This window comes from Aptenodytes patagonicus, chromosome Z (genome assembly GCF_965638725.1).
Source record: "Aptenodytes patagonicus chromosome Z, bAptPat1.pri.cur, whole genome shotgun sequence".
Classification (NCBI taxonomy): domain Eukaryota; kingdom Metazoa; phylum Chordata; class Aves; order Sphenisciformes; family Spheniscidae; genus Aptenodytes; species Aptenodytes patagonicus.
Genome location: NC_134982.1, coordinates 50277187 through 50297121, shown reverse-complemented (window position 1 = coordinate 50297121; position 19935 = coordinate 50277187). Strand labels below are relative to the sequence as shown.

At 38.0% G+C, this 19935-nt stretch overlaps 1 protein-coding gene across 8 annotated transcripts in view; it reads right to left on the bottom strand.

Moving 5' to 3' along the window:
* SECISBP2 (SECIS binding protein 2) overlaps positions 1-19935 on the bottom strand; it is a 28905-nt gene that overhangs the window by 3167 nt on the left and 5803 nt on the right. For 3 of the 8 annotated variants that reach the window (XM_076361556.1, XM_076361559.1, XM_076361564.1), the window contains 12 exons: positions 19575-19704; positions 18936-19159; positions 17751-17838; positions 15250-15374; positions 14511-14669; positions 11495-11596; positions 9550-9669; positions 8221-8353; positions 5445-5614; positions 3748-3886; positions 3160-3289; positions 637-857 (listed from right to left, as the gene is read on the bottom strand). In XM_076361556.1, the coding sequence (XP_076217671.1) occupies positions 637-857; positions 3160-3289; positions 3748-3886; positions 5445-5614; positions 8221-8353; positions 9550-9669; positions 11495-11596; positions 14511-14669; positions 15250-15374; positions 17751-17838; positions 18936-19159; positions 19575-19704 (1741 nt within the window). The remainder of the gene's footprint in view (positions 1-636; positions 858-3159; positions 3290-3747; positions 3887-5444; positions 5615-8220; positions 8354-9549; positions 9670-11494; positions 11597-14510; positions 14670-15249; positions 15375-17750; positions 17839-18935; positions 19160-19574; positions 19705-19935) is intronic. The other 5 variants (XM_076361560.1, XM_076361561.1, XM_076361558.1 and 2 more) reach the window with 4 other exon arrangements.

The following is a 19935-nucleotide window of genomic DNA, read 5'->3' as shown; positions in this document are numbered from 1 at the left end:
AGATTATGGGCGCATTCTGAAATTACAAGAGTTTATAGGAAAAAATACATGGATCTCAATAATAGTGTTAGATCTCCATTTGACATTTTTTTCTTAGTTCTTAATTAGCAGTATCCTTAGACTACTACTATTCCATATTTTGTTATATGCGTAGTATAGTCTAATCTAGTATTAAAAAAAAGACCCAGCTGCTAAGAAATTATTTAGAAGTTAATAGAAAGCAATGACAATAATTACAACAAATTTTAAACAAACTATCACTGACAACTTATTGTCAATCTGTGGCCTAAAAGAGACTGATACAGCAGGGCTTCTTGTGGTGGCACAGTGGGCATCACTAACCTTTGTCTCTTCTCAGCTGCGCCAGCGCAATCTTTTGTGTAGCTGCACTGCAAATCGAAAACTAAACAGATCCTAGTTTCAGATAACTTCCCCCACCCCAGATAGTCTTGACTCAGCTCACACTTCAGCTGCACAGCAGTAAACAATCCGAAGAAGGAAGGCATCTTTATATGACTTTATATTGAAAGGCTACTCAAAAAAGTTCCTCCAACAATAATACTGCTGCCAGTATACTGAGTCTGCTTTTTTACGTTTCTTTTATTAAACAAACATTTTGTTTTTTTACTTATTTACCCTTTGACTGAATCTTTTCACAGTTAGGAGAGATGATGACACACTTCAGTTTTTTCAGCTTCAGATGTTTCAAAACTTCTCTAAGACCCATAACAAGCCTGCGTTTTATCTTGGCCTTTACTGGGTCTTTCTGATACAAGCGATCTTGGAAACGAACCAGTTCTTTTAAGAGATCTGTCACACAACTGTCAACTTCTTTACTAAGTACCTGGCTGCAATAACTGGAAGAAAGAATCAATTAAATGTTAAAAACCCTAAAATTACAAGTATGAAACACAAAAATATATAGTATGTAAAACATGTAAAATATAAAGTTTACCTCCTGTTCTATTCTACTCCATTCCATTCTATTCTGTTCTATGTCTTTGTCTTTTTTTCTGTTTCCACTCCAAATACACTTGTTATATACGTGAAAACAAAAATTTACCTAAGATTTTTTTTCCAGTGGCTAAGACCTTAGAGAAAGTTTTGTTACTTGTGGTATCTGGATACCCTATCAAACTATACTAGAAATACATACACACATGTACAATAAACATATATATATATAATGCCAATAAATATATATACACGTTTTTCTATTGAAGCATTTTTCTGAGGACATTTATTTTGACCTATATAAATCAAAGTTCAGCAACCAAAGCATAACGTTTATTTTTATAAATTCCAAGCTACTTATAATGAAGATGGAAATCTGGATCAAATTCCTCCTCCCCAGGTTCATATTTTTTGTCTGTCATCTTATTTCACTTACCAGACTACAGCCTTGTAGTATTCATAAGGAAAGGATAAAAAACGGATGGTACTTCATCCTTCTAGTATTCCCTGGGAAAGATCAGGGTTCCAAATTGGTTTTTTCCCCCCATCTTTTATGCAAAGAATCGTTCAGTAAAGAAGTGTCTCAAAGCTCAAAGCTTTCCAGTTGATTTCAGTAAGTCTCAAAGACAAGTCTACTAAAACACTGAAAATCTAATCTAAAGACACAAAATATTCTAAGCTTTGCTGAATGCTTTACATCCTGTAATAGGTAGGACTGAGTTGCCCTGTACATATTCAACCCAAACTGTGCTTTCAGTAAAACAGCATTGCATAGACACAAATTAAGTAATTTTTAATGCAATTAAAAGTTAAATTAGAGCTAACACATGGCATCAGGAAGATAAAGAATGGCTGCATCAGTATTAACCTTTACTGTAACATGAACTGCAAAAAGGCCAGCAGTGCCTTTATGGGAGGAAAACTAGAAGTTAAAACACTGCTTACCTAAAGTAACACTTTTAAACTGTCATGACTGGATCATGACTGGACCTCTTCACATACAGTAATGACTATTTCTTCTTTTATAAGGAAACATGTATACATGTCTGTTTAAACAAAACTAAAAGTGTTTGCACATAATAACCCATATATCTTCCCTTTATTTCTCTGCCTAGCCACAACTTGAAAATGTCATCTGGCTAGTCACATTCTTTACGTTTTTGCCATTTGGTCTAGCAGCAGAAAACCAAAGTACATACTAAAAATAAGTACAGTGTACTACTATGCTGGTTTTGGCTGGGATAGAGTTAATTTTCTTCATAGTAGCTTGTATGGGGCTATGTTTTAGATTTCTGCTGAAAACACTGCTGATAATACAGGGATGTTTTGGTTACTGCTGAGCAGTGCTGACACAGAGTCAAGGCCTTTTCTGCTTCTCACCCCACCCCACCAGCGAAAAGGCTGGGGGTGCACAAGAAGCTGGGAGGGGACACAGCTGGGACAGCTGACCCCAACTGGCCAAAGGGATATTCCATACCATATGACGTCATGCTCAGCATATAAAGCTGGGGGAAGAAGGAGGAAGAGGGGGACATTTGCAGTTATGGTGCTTTGTCTTCCCAAGTAACCATTAAGCGTGATGGAGCCCTGCTGTCCTGGAGATGGCCGAACACCTGCCTGCTGATGGGAAGTAGGGAATTAATTCCTTGTTTTGCTTTGCTTGCGTGCGCAGCTTTTGCTTTCCCTATTAAACTGTCTTTATCTCAACCCACGAGTTTTCTCACCTTTACCCTTCCAATTCTCTCCCAATTCCCACTGGGGGGGAGTGAGCAATCGGCTGTGTGGTGCTTAGTTGCTGGCTGGGGTTAAACCATGACAACTACTCTTTTTCTTAAATATTACGCTGGCACTCCATTTATTTAAAATAAGGTACTTATATTTTAACAGCAGCTCCTTTTCCTTCCTTAGCCTCTAATTAATTTCTGATCTTTTTTTTCCTTCAAGGAACATGCATTTTGAAGTGAGAATTACAACAACGTACAGACTATTTCTCTTTTTCACAAGAAAAGGCCTTGACTCTGTGTAAGCACTTCTCTATCATTTCTTTGTCTATGTGTCAGCTTACAGAAAAACAAAAAAAAAATTAGAACCTTTCAGTCTAAACTCCAATTAGTGTTGCACAGAATGCAACTGAAGTATCTTGTTTGAAAAATGCCGTATCGGTGGTACTGTGGAAAAACAGAAATCAATACAATCAATACTTACTCTCTAAAATTCCTACTATGGATTTTTGGAAGATTGGAGGTTAGCTGCTTTGAAGTCATAGAACCTTCTGTAGATTCCTTGATCCCTATGTTCTCCAGAAACCCTTCAGCAACTTGCGTTACAGGAACAGCTATCATGTAAATAAAGACATTTCAATGAAAAGACAGACCAAAAAGCATTGTGAAGAGACTAACTTGTCAAGTATCTCTGGAAGAGTCATTACTTCAGTATTACAACAGTCTGTGGTAGTAGGGGAACAGGTCACACATTTTTTATCTCTTAGTTTTTATTACTGTACCTCTTCTTAAACAGATTGCCAGAGAGATGCAGGGACTCTCATTACGACATATAATAAATCCAACAGGTATGAAAGTGTGGAACAGTAATCAGAATCCCAATTACTCAACTACACTGACTATCAGCTTTGGCACACTTCAGACTCTAGATAAGTGCAAGCTGAATCTTAGAAAATTCTGAAGTTACAGTTCTCATTTGGCAGTATTTGCTACACATTTTTGAAAGTACTAAGTGTGCTCACTCTCAAATCTCCATCTACATGCTGTATTAAAGTCTTCTCTTGAAAGATACCTGCTTGACTATCCTGTAGAAGCATTTCATCTTCAGTAATATTTTCTGCAGACTGACAAATATTATCTTCATCTTTTGGTACTGCTGTCTGTTCTAACAGGTGTTGCTGTTTTCGTTGTTCTCTTTCTTTCAGAATAATCTAAAAATATATATATAAACCCCAAATCAATTCATTGTCACATAGGTAACAAAACAGTTTCTCTTACCAAGTGTTTATGTACAGAGCATTCATAAAGAAGTTTGGCACTATCATTCAAAGGTTAAAACATCTGGGGGTTGTTTAATTTGCACATAAAGAGAAGGAAAGATATTCCCTAAATCTACATAGAAAAGGACTTTTTCCTTGGTTACCAGTGCCTGGGTGGAGAAAATAATTACTAAAGATCAACTACAAGAGCAGAACTAAAGTTAAAGCAACAAATTGCTTCAATGCAGAGAAGCAGGTGAAAAAGTCTCCCTCTTTACCTTTCTTCTTCAGACCGTCAATTTCTAGCAATTCAGCCAAACACTCAAGTACATACATATATATACATGCGCACAATTACTCTTCCCCCTTATTCCCCTGTTAAAAATCTTGAGTCAGTCTAATAGATCTCTGTCTCTGAATTTGCTGGCTGAAGAAATTACCACGGATACTAAAGCCGTATGGCACATGGAATGAAGGAAAGTAGGACATATGCTGGATCCAAACATGCTACCATAGGTGAAAGCAATAATCAGTTTCCGGAAACTCATCTTCTTTCTCTGCTTTCATAGCTGCTAAGAAGCAGTTATTGTATATATGACCACTAGCTCAGCTAATCTACCCAAAATTTGTAATTAATTACACCACAGAATCTGATTACAAAAGTAAATTTCTCCATTTGCATTTGTCAAAGATGAACAAAGAACAAAAATAAGCTCTCTATTTCAGAACACAGATACTACACAGACAAAGCAATCTTTGCCTTCTCAAACCTACTTTGGAAAATAGATGGCATGAAGATAGAACAGCCAGAAGACAGTAATTAGTATCACCGCCCAGGGTTTGTTATATGTTATATGTTGTTTATACTGTACAGTTCTCAAATTCAATTAAGCAGCACAGAATGACCACTAAACTACCTTCACTAGCTCCGTAAGAGTTGTTCTAGACCAAAAAGTGACGCAGCAACGGAGTGGTATCTCAAAATCCTCTGTATAGAAGACATGACAAGAAGCAACATGAATGGGCAAAGAGGGAAGGTACAAGAGAAATCACCAGGTGGATCTAACACTAGTTGCTGCAGATTCAGTTGAAGCTCTGGCTTGGAAGAGCACAGAAACACTAAATACTACCTTTGTTTTATCCATTCTCTGCAGCCCTGCAAATAAGCATGTCTTGTCCAAACCAAGTAAGATTTCTTTGGATGTCCCCCTGTACCAATGATGTGTGGACACTTTTTTGTGGACACTACAAAAAGATAGCACTTCTTCAGCTATCAAGTGATTTAAATAAGAAAATATATTTTGGGGGAATTCTATATGCTATTCAGCAAGACTCCCCTCTTCTCTCCTGCCTCCCCTCCCCTTTTTTAAACCAAGGAAAGCTAAAATTGAATTTAGACAAGTGGACGCTGAGATGCAGATCTCCATACTAGAAGGTTTAATAGACTCACAGAATAATACTGAAGTTACATTACCCTATATTGTACTATGTACGGTAAAAATATGAGCACCTTTTTAAGAGGTGTTGGTCTCTTTGCTTTAGGGACTTCTCTCTGTTTCCCTTTCTTTACCAAAGGAGCGCTGGAATCCAAAGGGTTATGAGGCATCTTTCCTTGGTTTAACCGGTGACTTTTTGTGGCTGTAGCAGGTTCTTTAGAAAGCAATGGTATGGCACCACCAACTGAGATAAAAAAAAAAGTCTGCATCAGACAACCATGACAAATACCTAAAATAGAATCCAATGTAAGTTTAATGTCTGGATTAGGACTAGTATACATATATTAAATTTGTGTTGTGTTGCTATTAAGAATATTTATAGGCAATCCTGTGTCATTAAACAACGTTATTTAATAAAGATACTCCTCCCAAAAGACTGACATGTCTTCTACTTTTATTATACAACCAGAATCACAAGCTCTGTCCCTGAACTCTCAAAAGCAGAATTTGGCAAAACACTGCACTCCAAGCTACCTTCAACACCACGCCATGCTGGCTTGGTAAACCCTTCAGGAATCTCCACATTTCATGGTAATGGCATTTCCTCCTCCACAGATTCTGTACTGTGTTAAGATAAATACTGAGTTGCAGTATTGCAGATTTTAGATTTAATTGCTGTAAATAATCTGGAACACTTACTTTTACCATTTGTTATGCCTTAATGAAGTTGGATGAAGTTCATTTGCAGATAGGTAATGAGTAATGCAAAGCTACAGCTAAGTCTCTTTTGCTTAACCAGCACAGCTCTCAGGAGATGTCTACTTTACTTGCATTTTTCAGAGGGTTTAGAACACAGAAGCTTTAAATGACTGTCCAAGTCCCTGAACCTGGACCTTCCAAACCATGACCTCACATCCTGAAAACCACTCTCCCTTTTCAACTATCAGTAGGAATTGCTGTATCATGTGAGAGCACTTTGTCAAACTTCAGTTACCTGCAATATAAACCAGGTTACATTAGCAAGTCAATGAAGAGGATGACATATGCATCAGTGGAATGAGCTTGACACCTTTGTGCCTCAGGCAACCTCTCTCCCCTAAAAAACACCCAAAACTTCTGGCAGCTTGTCTTGAGCCATCTTCATTTACTGCTTCCAAAGTATTCATATGCTGATCCTCCAACACCGCATAAACGGTTTACTTCATAAAACTGCTACACTGCAACTTTTCTTTTTTGGCTCTGTGTAACAAAGGCAAATTGAGAACACTGCCAAGAATGTTGTGCAGGATGTTAGCATAGGTGGCTACAAAATTGAAGCTGGATTTGAAGCAATACGTAAGTATACATCCTGCAGACACGTGATATTTCCTTCACTGTGTACATCACCTCTTCATTTCTCATGTTGGAACTTGATGGCTTTAACAGTTTGTGTCATTTTGCATGGTTGATGCATTTCCAAAACGTAATTTAAATTCAAATAATTACTGCTTTACTATGCTGTTCCATCCATACATTATTTACCAAATGAAGTAGTAACTGGAATGAAATAACTTTGTCTGCAGTCACACTCCTTGTCCTTCTTGTTCACTGTGCTTCTCTTTTGGTTACAGAGGTCAGCACAATGCCACTTCACAAACTGAAGTTACATTTTGGCACACACCAATTTAATGGGTGCACTCAAAGTTAAAAAAAAGTATAAAGCTGACGTAACATCTGCCTTATACTTCCAGGATACAAACATGACACATCAATTTCTCTTCTGCAGCAGATTCAGACAGAGGCAATTTAATATTAGAAAACAGGTATTGTGACCCATACCTTTGTGCTCCACCATCTACTCGCCAATCCATACACTGTATTATTTTCTATAAACAAAACTGGTTATTAGCACCTCTGCAGCATTGAGTTTGACTGACTCAAATGAAAAAAAGAGATCAATTGCAGAAAAAGAATTTTAAAAAGCATCTTACAAGTTCTCTCAGTTAGTGAAAGAAAATCCCATTGATGCTTGGTATTTCAAGCTTTTTATTTAAAAGCTCAGCTATCATATTAAACATTGTGAGATCAATTCTCTCACGATCAGCCCTCTTTCTGAAATAATTTAAAAAAAAAATCTTTACTGAAATAAGGAGAGAAATTTTATCATCATTAAATTCTAGCAAACATCATGTTTCCTTTAGCAAAATATACTGCACTAACATAGCCGAGACTAAATTTTGACCTACAATGAAAAAGACACTGAGCTACTTGTTTCTGCTTCCTGGTTATGCATCCACAAGGTCTGAAAGATTCTCTCCATCACCACAACCTAGCATTTTGTTAACAACAATTATTTCACAACTATCAGGCATGGCAGAACTCATCCTGATTGACTCTCATATAACCCCTGTGTTTACAAAGGAGCTTTTTCACTCAAGTTACAGCTCTAGGATTTCTAGCATCAGAGGAGCTTAAAAAAGCCTTTGTTACTATGTAGCCCCTTCCTGCAGGTTCACATCACGACAGTAACACACATAGTTAAGATGAAGCAAAAACCTCCACAAACATTAGTATTTTTGTCAAAGGTAAATTTCAATCACCTCTTATATTTATGTAAGATATTCTTTTACAAATCATTGTCCTGAAGACTTTTCTTTCCCCAAGTCTTCTTCCTCCAAACAATTCAGATTGCCACACTTTTTAATTTTTTTTTTTTTTAAAAGAACTTTCATTTTCTCTTGCATCTTGTGAACTGTGCTCCTGCCTGGATATTCAGAGATCACTACAGATCAGAAATCAGGCTACATTTAACATTTGAATACTTAAAAACAACTCAAGGTGAAAGAAAGGAAATTTCATCATAACCAATACCTGAAAACACCACAGGTTTAGAAGACTGTTTTGACTTCTCTGTTTGCTGCTTCTGCTCCAAGACTGCCAGCATGCCACCCAAATCCAATTGCACGGGAATTTGACTTTTCTTACCACTGCTCCTGGATGTTTCCTGAACAAGTTAAGTACCAATTAGTAATGCTCTCCATTTCAGAATGTAAAGACTGTATTTTGTATGGTGTGTACTAACATTCAACATCTTCATCCACGATACTTTCTATTTTTAACTTCATTCAAAGAAAGTAGTTTGATCTTTAAATACATATCAATTTTAATGTGAAAAATAAAAAATAAGAAACAGTTCAAGTAACTTTTGAATAGCTACTGGAAAAAAGCATAGAAGTATAAAGTCTTTAATAAAGGAGGTGCTTTATGTCAGGCTCCCACTTTGGTCAGACTGCCACCTATCTTTGAAAAAGAAAAAAGGCTTACCAGAATTGAAAGTTTTGTTAAAAGTACAGAAAAACTACTCTGTGAATCTTCCAGGGTATGTGATTGCAATGCACATTTATCATTATCTTCAATGCCTTATTAAAAAGAGAGGTCATCATCTTTAAGCACCATCTCCTCACAAGCAGTAATCTTTCTGTCTGCTTTGAAGAGAAGGCAAAAGCGGTGTCCCACACTTGACACCACATTTAATGATTCAGAATATAAAAATATTACAAATCAATAGTCTAGCAAAGACTACAGAAGGGCAAACTATGATGGCAAAACATGCTAAGGAAATTATTTTGTGCTTTTAGAAGTCTTATCCTGGAGGACCAATTCATCATAGCTTCTGTTACAACAGGGTTAAGGAATGTGACCTGCTGCTTCTGAGCCTGGGATCTCATCTTGCATCAGAGCTATGCCAGAATCTACTCACCAACATGGAACTACTTACTGACCTCACTGTTGCTCTGTATTTCTTCTCCTTGCCCCAAGCTAAGTGGATCTCCTTGCCTCTTTGTCTTAATCTAGCAGAACCATTTTTAAGAGGTTCCCAGCTCCTTAAGACAATCAGTTTGAACTGGATTTATGCCATGATCAAATAAGACAGGTGAAAGAAAAATTCCTGATATCTGAAACTCGCAGACATTAATGAAAAGCTAGTATTTTTCCTTAAACACTGTATCACAAACTGGGGGCTAGTAATTACTACCATTGAGCGCTGCTAATCACAAGGATCTTGTTACTTATCTCAAAGTACGAATGACAAAGTATGAATACAATTGCAGATGAGCTTGGACTTAGTCTTATACTTAAATATGCCAATTTTGTTTGTCATTTTGAGTTGTAAACTTACTTTCAAACATGAATTTTTACCTGCATTTTCTTTCTTTCTAATGTAGAAGATGAAGCTTGCTTCCCTGACAGTCCATCCACCTTGGGAGTTCCATCCAGTGTGGGAGACCGACTATCCCAAGGCTCTTCAGGGAGATGGATCTTTAAAATTTAGAGACAAAGGTGACAAGGAGGAAGAGAAAATATTTAAAGACACATGGAAAAGGGTAAAGTGAATACGATATTAAATTCAAATGGAACACAGGTGGTAGGACTGAGTGCACCCTCAGCAAGTTTGTGAATGACACCAAACTGAGTAGTACAGTTGATATGCTTCAGCGAAGGGATGCCATCCAGAGCAACCTTGACAAGCTTGAGGAGTGGGCTTGTGTGAACCTCATGAATTTCAACAAGGCCAAGTGCAAAGTTCTGGACCTGGGTTGGGGCAATCTGCAGTATCAACACAGGCTGGGGGATGAAGGGATTGAGAGCAGCCCTGCAGGGAAGGACTTGGGGATACTGGTGGATGAAAAACTGGACATGAGCTGGCAATGTGCGCTCACAGCCCAGAAAGCCAATTCTATCTTGGGCTGTGTAAAAAGAAGTGTGGCCAGCAGGTTGAGGGAGGGGATTCTCCCCCTCTACTCCACTCTGGTGAGACCCCACCTGGAGTACTGCGTCCAGCTCTGAGGTCCCCAGCACAGCAAAGACATGGACCTGTTGGAGCGGGTCCAGAGGAGGCCCACAAAAATGGTCAGAGGGCTGGAACACCTCTCCTATGATAAAAGGCAGAGAGAGTTGGGGTGGTTCAGCCTGGAGAAGAGAAGGCTCTGTAAGACCTTATTGTGGCCTTCTAAAAGTGCGATCATTTATTTGCTGCCATACTACTTAATCAGGCTCATGATTTCCTTCTTTTTTTCAGATTTGGAAGAAAAAAACAGCAAGGCAGCTTCATCTTCAAATATTTGTTACAGAGGAGTATGAGTGGCTTAATGATCACGTCTCTACAACTTACATAACTTTTGAGAGGTTATATCCCACTTACATCTACAAAGCTAAAAGGTTTCTCTCATATGAGGTGCAAGTCTGTACAGCACTTTCTTTATAACAAATCTGGTTTAAGGAATTACTGTGGCTTTTGCTGCTCATTCCTCCCTGTCAATGCAATTTACTGCCTCAAAGCAAACACGGGTTTTGGGCTTTTTGGTTTGTATGGGGTTTTTTGTTTGGTTTTGGTTTTTTTGTTTTTTTAAACCACTAATATTCACAGTGAAACAAAACAAAGGACAAAAATTTCTAGCAGCAAAACTAGTTCCAAAGAAACAGAAACCTGGAATTTCACCTTTATTATTTATATTATTTGCTTTGCAAGAGCAATCGTATTTCCAATCCTTGTGATTTATGTCTGGGCTTCATTCCCATATTGGATGAATTTCCAAATTAATCCTTGGGATTCATTTCACTCATGTTAAAAAAAATAGCTTGGATTTACAATTGATGTTAGACTCAAATTCTTACCGTTGCACAGCTTGAGAATGAAATGTTACACTGTTCAGATGCCCTTGAAATTTGATTATATGAACAAACAGCAAAGGCAGAAATTGAAAGAGTCTTAGTATTATTTTTATGAAATGCAAAATTAAACCAGAACACTACCTGTAGGAAAATAAACTACATGAACAGAATTCATCTCAACTAACTTTGAGTGTCCACAACAGAGGTGTCTATATTGGAATTAGTAGCCCAGAGTTTAGGCAGCAGTTCAGAGACCAAAAAGGTATCTCCTTTGGAATGATATGAATCTGCTGAATACAGTGAGTAGCTCTTCGCTGTCCACAGAGTACCTAAGGGGATCGCCATGGGCAGAGCCTCACATCATAAGCACCTACATTTAGTCAAAAGAATTTCACCTTTAGTCTTATTTAAAACTTGCGGTCTTTTCCTGCTTATTTTCTTAACATTCACATAATGTCATAAGATTACTTACTTCAGACTGCTTTCTGACAGCAGGAGTAAATGATGATTTCTGAGATCCTAATCTGTTTCTCCTATCAGAAGCAGCTGCCAGATCAGGAAACTCCTCAGAATCCTAAACAAATAAATCAGAAGATGATTTTATAAGAACTTTCAAGTCCATATTCTCAAAACTGAGTTTTCCTATATTCAAATGATTTTCTCACTGCTTATCAAACATTCGTCGTATTCTGTTTCACTGTACAAAAATTCAGAAGCCAAGTGCAATGCCACCAACTATAATCAGCACTACAATAGTTAAGTGGTCTATGCAGCCGCTAATTCAGGGCTGAAAGAACTTACAAGAGAAATGCTTCCAACAGCAGCTTGTTATTGCTGTCAGCTGATACAAATAATTAGAGGTAAATGGCTCCTAAAGGAGTGTTTTTCAGATCACTTAACAGCCTTGCAAACAACTTCCCTCTTCTTCCAGTACAGTCTCCAGCTGTGCAATTCTGCCTTAAACATGTGAGTGGTGAAGAACAAAAAAGGGCAAGCAAGAGGGTAATAACTCTTGACTACAGTATGGAAATAAACAGATAAATCACTCAAGTGATTATGTAGGCTTAGGCACAAGAGTAAATTTTGTTAGCAGAGGATATATTATCCAGACTCCGTATTAACTAAGTGCAGACTGGAGCTTGCTCTACACTGGTCACCTTATATCCACTACCTCAATCATAATGATCCTCATCCACCAGCTTGGTTTTCATTCAGTTGCTCTCCTCCCACTTTCTGAGAGGCCTTTTTAGCTGTGATACAATACTACTGAACACACCAACACTTCTTCTGCAGCCCGAAAGACTTCATTTAAACAGCCCAAGCTAGGAAGCTCTAAGCGTAAGGACAGACACACCTCACGCAATGAACTATTTTTAAAGAAGCTTGGAAGTATGTCCAAAGACAACTGCAAGAAAGGGAAAAATCTTTCACAAACACACTCTTCCAGCTTAGGGATGTCTTGAACCAGAGATAGTACCTTCGCATTTAAATAGCCCTCACTAGAATAAATTTTTATTTCAGTCTGTCCAATCACTTGTTGAATTCAAATAAATTTCTGGCATTTGCAACATCCTATAGCAAAATGAATAATTAAAATCTGGCACTCAGCGTGACACTACACCTCCTTGTATTTGCTCTTAACTCATCACCTGTAAGAACCAGAGGACAGCAAACAAAATTAGAAGAAAGATCAAATAATTTCCTTTTTATTTCCTTGTTGCTTCCGATTCCCTCTTAGCCATCTATTTTACTGACTGAGAAGTCCTAGTTTATTCAGTCTTGCCTCCCACAGAAATTGCTTCATACCTTTGATTATTTTTGGAGCCTTTTGTCTATCTTTTTTAGTCCAAGTATGTATATTTTTTTAAGGAGTGGAGGAAACACAAGAAAACAAAATCCATGCTATATTTAGATTGGACATGTCCTGGATTTATGTATTGTCATAATCCATTTTCTTTTCTATTTTCCTAATAATTCCCAGCACTGTTCGCATGTTTGTCCAGTACTACCAGCACCGACCTGATTATCAATAGCAGCTTCAATTTTTTTCCCCTTGGGGAAAATACCTAGCTCAGGGCCTATCACCGTGTATGGAAAAACAGCATTACTCTTCCCCAAATGCATCCATTTACGCTCATTAACAGTGTCTATAAATGAGTGACTTTTATAAAACTAGTAAGCGATCCAATATATTGCTCCGGTGAGCTGCTGCACATAGCAGAACCTTCTTAAATCTTCTGGGTGCCCAGAAGTTCTGTGTGTATGATCCTTTCATGCTCTTCTATTTCAAGAGCATCATACAAGTGCCTCAGCCATTTTTCAAACTGATGAGCACACAAGCATTCCCAGCAAACCAGGAGGGTCTAAAAGCTGCCCCCAACTGCCACAACAGATGCTGCATCCACATCACGGATTTCAGTGCAATGCGTATGTCCTGTTCCAGGATTCTGTGCCTTTTTTTTCCATTTCTGTTTTCAATAGTCCCATTACCTTCCTACTGTTTTCCACGACTCAGGCCATTCTCTTCCTGTTTAGATGGTAAGTCATTCACAGGTCAGACATTGTATGGTAGCATATAGTAAAAATGGGGATGTTCTCATGAGGGAAAGACCCTGCAGATCTTTGATTCTACCCATAATTCTCAAATAAAGAGGTCTGTAAACAGTCATTTCTTGTGCTGTTCCAGGACAATGAACCACACAATGAAAAGAACATGTAGCCACAGTTCTGCTCCATGTTCCATGTCAGAATGTACAGAACAGAAGCCAGCCAGGAAGGCTTCTTTATGCTGTCATTTCACAGGCTGAACATCATGTACACTAGATCAAACACATAAATCAACACATAGTGCTGTACGATATTGGGCTTTCAATGAAGCACTGTCAAACCACGGACCATACAACAATCCTCTATTGTAGGAAAGTCTAAAGCCTTCATGATACTGGTACATAAAAGTATCAAAACACTAATATGCATATTACAGCTACGTGAATTTGAAAAAAATCTGGAATTAGCAATCAGGAATGTAAGCAGTGACAACTGTGTTCCATAGATTGCTTCCAGATGTGAGATGGGTAGAACTGTAATACCAGTACCACATTCTTTAAAATTGTGGCACACTATGGTACCCAGTATATTCCCCATCCCTTTGCACTTTGCTTTCTGCAACAGTTACTGCAGAATATTTTTCATTTAGGAAATTTGACTTTTATTGTTATCTGTTAACATCCAGACCCTCAGGTGCATCATTCCAAATTTGCTCCTAAGTCTCTTCTGCACTACTCTGTGCTCACTGAATTCGTGGTAAGTCAAAAGGCACAACTGTTGCCTACCAGTAACTTCTGACAAACATCTCAGCTGAAATGGACCTGAAGCAATATCCTCTACAAATGTGATTTGAACTTAAATTTGTACAAAGCTGTGTTAACATCTGGTCCTCCAATACACTCATAACACTTAAAAGAACAACAAAAACCTCTTTACTGTACCTCAATCCTTGGTGGTTCCTGTACTGCAGTAGATTCATTTTGAGGTTTCTCCACATCAGTGGGTGTTTTTGGTTTTTTCTTCTTTTTCTTCTTTTTTTTCTTCTTTTCTGACCCTTCTTCAGGCTCAGTTTCACTAGCATCATTTTTTGTTTCTGACTGCTGAAAAAAATCATGAGGCGTGACCATTAGAAATTGATTTATTTCAATACCACCTACCAAAATAAATGCAAGTGACCACACTTACACAACTAAAAGGTATCTTAATCAATCCAGGTTAGGACATTAAGTGGACAAGGAAAATTCAAGATCTCTTAGAAATTCAGAGCTACTGCAAAAACTCTTCATTTGAAGCACATTGCACGGTTATCAGAACGTATCGGGACTACTGAGATTTCAATAGGAAATATCCACCCAAATAAGGCAAGAGTTCCATGTTTCACATCTCATTCTGAGGGTCAGGAATTTGAAAAAAGTCCAGCCTAAAAGTAATGTATTCAGATCAGCTATTTTGGAAGTTTGTGTTGCTGGAGTAGCACTGTCTTTTCATATCTTGTTATTCTTTTCCACTACAGGAGAATAAAAATTCTAATAAGGACAAGGTAACTTTATATTACTTCTTAAAAGCTACATTAGAAGTGGACACTGTACAGAGCCTAGGAAAAAAATGGGAATGTCTCACATCAAGAGGCACAATCACACAGCGACAGAAATTAGTTTGGAGAAGAGAATTCTCAAGTACCTTTGCTTCACTATCCTGCTTCCCTTTGCCTCTGGAAAGACCTTCAGATGCTGGTGATGACACAATTTTCTTTGGGGGCTGTGAAAGTACCATGGCCCAAGACACATGTGGCTGAGCAGAGCCATCTGCAGGTGATTCAGGAAATGCCGTCGGGGAAAAAAGTAATATACAAAGATGTCTCAAAAATATTATTCAAATATTCAAAAGAAACAGGATCAGTAATAAATTAATCAAGGACTAGCAAATAGCAGAGCGCCATATTCCTTCTGAGGAAGGACTGAAATAAGACACTCACACATTTCATTTATCCAGAAAACTTTCTAGGATTGTCACTACTGCATATATTGTCCAGCACTATATACATACATTTAGCCCAATTAAATTATAATTGGAAATAGTGTGTCGTACTAACCACATACAAATAATTCCATGCTATTTTTCTAAGCTGTTTTTCTTTAAAATAATGAACTTCTACATTTATGTACAACATTCCTTTAATATTTATCCCACTCAGTCATACAGCTTTCACATACAAGGCCACATCAGTACTATCTACTTTCTAAAAACTTCCAGTTTTACACATATATACCAGCTGAAAGACTTCCTAATGTGCCTCAGTGTACAAGAATTTCACCCACTACCACTCAGAGGTATCGATGTTTTGAAAGAACTCACACTTAATTAATTTTGTAACTATTCCTAACACACAGCAAATACAGAACCAAATCCAAATTTTTCTTTAAGAATGAGAAAAACTTTCACTGACCAATTAAAGAGCATAATGGGTTTACATGGCAAGGTTTTGGTAGCAGGGGGAGGCTGCAGGGGTGGCCTCTGTGAGAAGACAGACACTGCCAGCCCCAGCCAGCTCCAAAACAGACCCACCACCAGACACAGTTGAGCCCATCAGCGACGCTGGTGGTGCCTCTGTGACAACATATTTAAGAAAGGGTAAAATACGCTGTGCAGGAGTTGTGAAAGGGAGGTGTTAAAAAAAAAATGTGAGAGAAACAATCCTGCAAACACCAAGGTCAGTGAAGAAGGAGGGGGAGAAGGTGCTCCGGCCACTGGAGCAGAGATCCCCCTGCAGCGCCTGGAGAAGACCATGGTGGAGCAGGCTATCCCCCCACTGCCCTGCAGAAGAAGGAGTGGCAAAGAGGAGCTGTTATGAACTGACCGCAACCCCCATCCCCCTGTGCCGCTCGGGGCAGGGAGGAGGTAGAAGAGTTGGGAACGAAGGAGTGAAGATGAGCCTGGAAAGAAGAGAGGGTAGGGGAAAAGTGTTTTTAGTTTTGTCTTTGTTTCGCATCATCCTACCCTATTTTTAATTGGCAACAAATTAATCTTCACCAAGTTGAGTGCTTTGCCCGTGATGGGCAACTGGTGAGCAATCTCCCTGTCCTTATCTTGACCCACAACCTTTTTTTCGTATTTTCTCCTCCTGTCCTGCTGAGGAGGGAAAGTGAGAGAGCAGCTGGGTGGGAGTCTGGCCACCAGTCGAGGTCAACCCACCACAAACTGCTACTTTATTCTGTGGGATAGGAACCAAGGCTAGTGTTTGGGGAAAAAACATTGTCAGATGACTCTGAAGTTTCTGGAATAACTTTATCTTTAGAGGGCCCTCCAAGGCACTTCAGCAGATTAACCTGCCCTTTCTGAATCCTTACTGAAGTCAGTGGGAAGATAAGGGCCAAACTGTCCAGACTGGTGCATTCTGTATATACACAGAAATCCAGTGAGAGGCACTTAGACAATCCAATGCATAATGCATGTGACACCTCCAAGACAGAGTCCTGCTGAACAGAAGCTTTTTTCACACAATTCTGGATTTAAGTATTTCAATTAAATTTAAATACTTACTTACTTGAAAGTAGCCACTTGATAGTTTGTGGCAATTTAAAAAAAAAAAAAGTTCTGCATCCCCACAGCCAGACAATAGGTAAACAAAACAAAAAAGGGAATATTTCAGCATCACAGTTCTCCACAGCTATCCTTCTTTGTTTAACAGACTTGACAGAAATAACATATGCCACAGAATTTTTAGGTAGATACTAGACTCTAGACTGCCAGCTATTTAAAACAAATCTGCTTATCAAGAATGATCCAATATTTACTTCTCATTTATTCTTGGAAAAAATCTGAAAATGACTCAACAGACTTCCAATAATGAATATGCATTACTTTCTCTCCTCTTAAACAACATGGGAGGCAACTACAGCAATATTTGCCCTTGAGCATCAATGAAACAACAGAGAAGAAAGATAATCCCAGTTTTGATCTGCTGACAAAATCTATAAGCAAGAATGAGCTATAAGTGGTCATCTCATTTGAAAGAAACTGATACAGCTTTATTTGTTTGGTTTTTTCCTCTTGTAATGAGCTTGCTGTTTAATTCCTTTTTTACTTTACACATCAACAGCTCCTAAGAACACTTTAGTGTCCCAAATTTATGAGATGCAAGCAGTTACAATACAGGGAAATAATTTGTCTGAAGCACTTACCTCTACCATCAAATGAAGAGGGAATTAAGCTGGCTACTGTTTCATCTAAATTTTTTGATGAAGCTTTGCCTTCCGCAGAAGTATCTTCCTGTAAAATAGACAGTCAAGTATCATAAAAATAGGAATAAAATCACTGACCTAAACAGAACTAAACATAAAAAACCCCATAAATTAAAAAATCCTCAACCTGTGCACAGATAAATGTGTGGGGAATTTTGTAGCCTGACTTTTTTTGTTGCTTTTCTTAGTGGAACCATCATTTCGACTCTATAGCATTACAAAATATAAGCAGATGCCTCTCCACTGCTGTACAAGCAAGATGATGCCTTCTTACATTTTACAAAAGCATCCAAACAATGATTCTAAGAATGAACAAGAAAAAATTTTAATGTTCCAAGTACATTAAAAACAAAGTCCATCATCAAACTCAAACAAGCAATGAAAAAAGAAACTCAAGTGACAGCAGAAAGGTCTTTTTTTTCCCCCCACAGTCAGTTTTCCACTGACAGGCACTGGAAATATTATGCTGTTTGGATCCTTCAAACTTATTAATCTTTAATCACTGTTGAAAACTCTGATTCAATATATGTGACATACTGTTGAATGTGTCAGTATTGGATTTACTAACAAAGAGGGAACCAAAAAAATCAAGAAGAATAACGTTAAATGCTTACATCTTAACAATATTTTTTCCTCCTTCTGGAATTCAGTTTCTTATTTTTATCCTTTAGCACAAAGCAATTAAGTACAATATTCCAGACTTTTGTTTTTTAACCTGTTAAAACTATTGGATAAGTGACTGCTTACCTATTATTTCCAGGTGCGAGAGAAAACAAGAAGCTGGTGAGACACCTCAGGAACATATGTGCTCTGTATAGGCAAGCTAGAAGTCTAGACCATAGCAGTACCAATCTAAATTCTAACAGTACTTGGCCTTCCCCTATCTACTGGCAGCACAGGCAAGGAAAGAATAGTGAGAAAAGGTAAAAGAGGAGACAGCAAGCACTGACACCACCGTCTACAAAAAGAACCGTAAAACCTCTAGCTATGAAACTCCTTGCTTGCAAGGTACTTAAACAGGTCTTAAACTACCATACTAAATGCAAAATACTTGCATTTAGAAATGCTTGAACTTTACACAAGTTTTATTTTTATGAGTTCTGCAACATGAAAGCGTCAGCTAACCTCTGTGTTCAACAAAAGAGACACCTGTGGTTGACTAAGGCACGTAATGTTACTTTCCGCTGAACATACTGGTCCACTTTTATGCTGTACATTCAATATCTCACTGCTTCCCAAACCCTGTGACTTGTGGAAATCCAGAATGGTAGCTTCAAATGTGGGTACAGGAAGAGACTCTGGTTTTGGAGTTTGAGTTGACTTCTTGTTTGTAGTTTTATTGAACCTGTCTGAATAAAGCATGTAAAGTCTAAATAATTAAACTTGCTTGTGATCATTTCTAGGTATGTTTTATAGTACATTAGCTGACATAACAGTAATCGTCACAAGAACTACTGCTACACATAGCTCATATTAAAAAAACAACCTAGCAATTATAACCAATGTGTATACACAACACTGACTCAACAAGCGACTGTAAATTCAGATGCTTGCCTAGGAAATTTTCCGTATCAGTTTACATGAATTTGTTTGATCAGCAAAAAGACATTAAGTCATCATTCCTTGTCAAAAAGTCACACAGGAAAGAAATCCTGTTCCTTAATTATTCTGGATTTAGAAACATGGTCACAAACTGGAGGCTATAGCACAGTCAACCATTTTATGTCTATTCGATGTATTTCTAACCAAACAACACATTGGTACCTGGCTTCACGGAATCTCTGCTGCATGCGGAGGTCTGGAATGAAGTCCTGTTCACAATTCTGACAGAAGAGTCATCTCCATCATGCCTTTTCTTGTCTAATTTTTTCTCACCCTCTTTTGATCTCCTCTGCTGCAAGCATTTGTGACATATTTAGTTGATTTTACTTGAACTTTGTAAAGTCATCAAGTTTGCCTTGAGTTACAGTTAACTACCTCTGCATCTGGAGCTTGACCATCAAGTTAATACAACATAAATAGTTAGTATACCATAACCACAAATAACCAATAAAACCAGGAACAGCCAGTTAGAGATTTGTTATTTAATTTTAACTACCTCGTCAACTGTGCTATTTTTAGCACA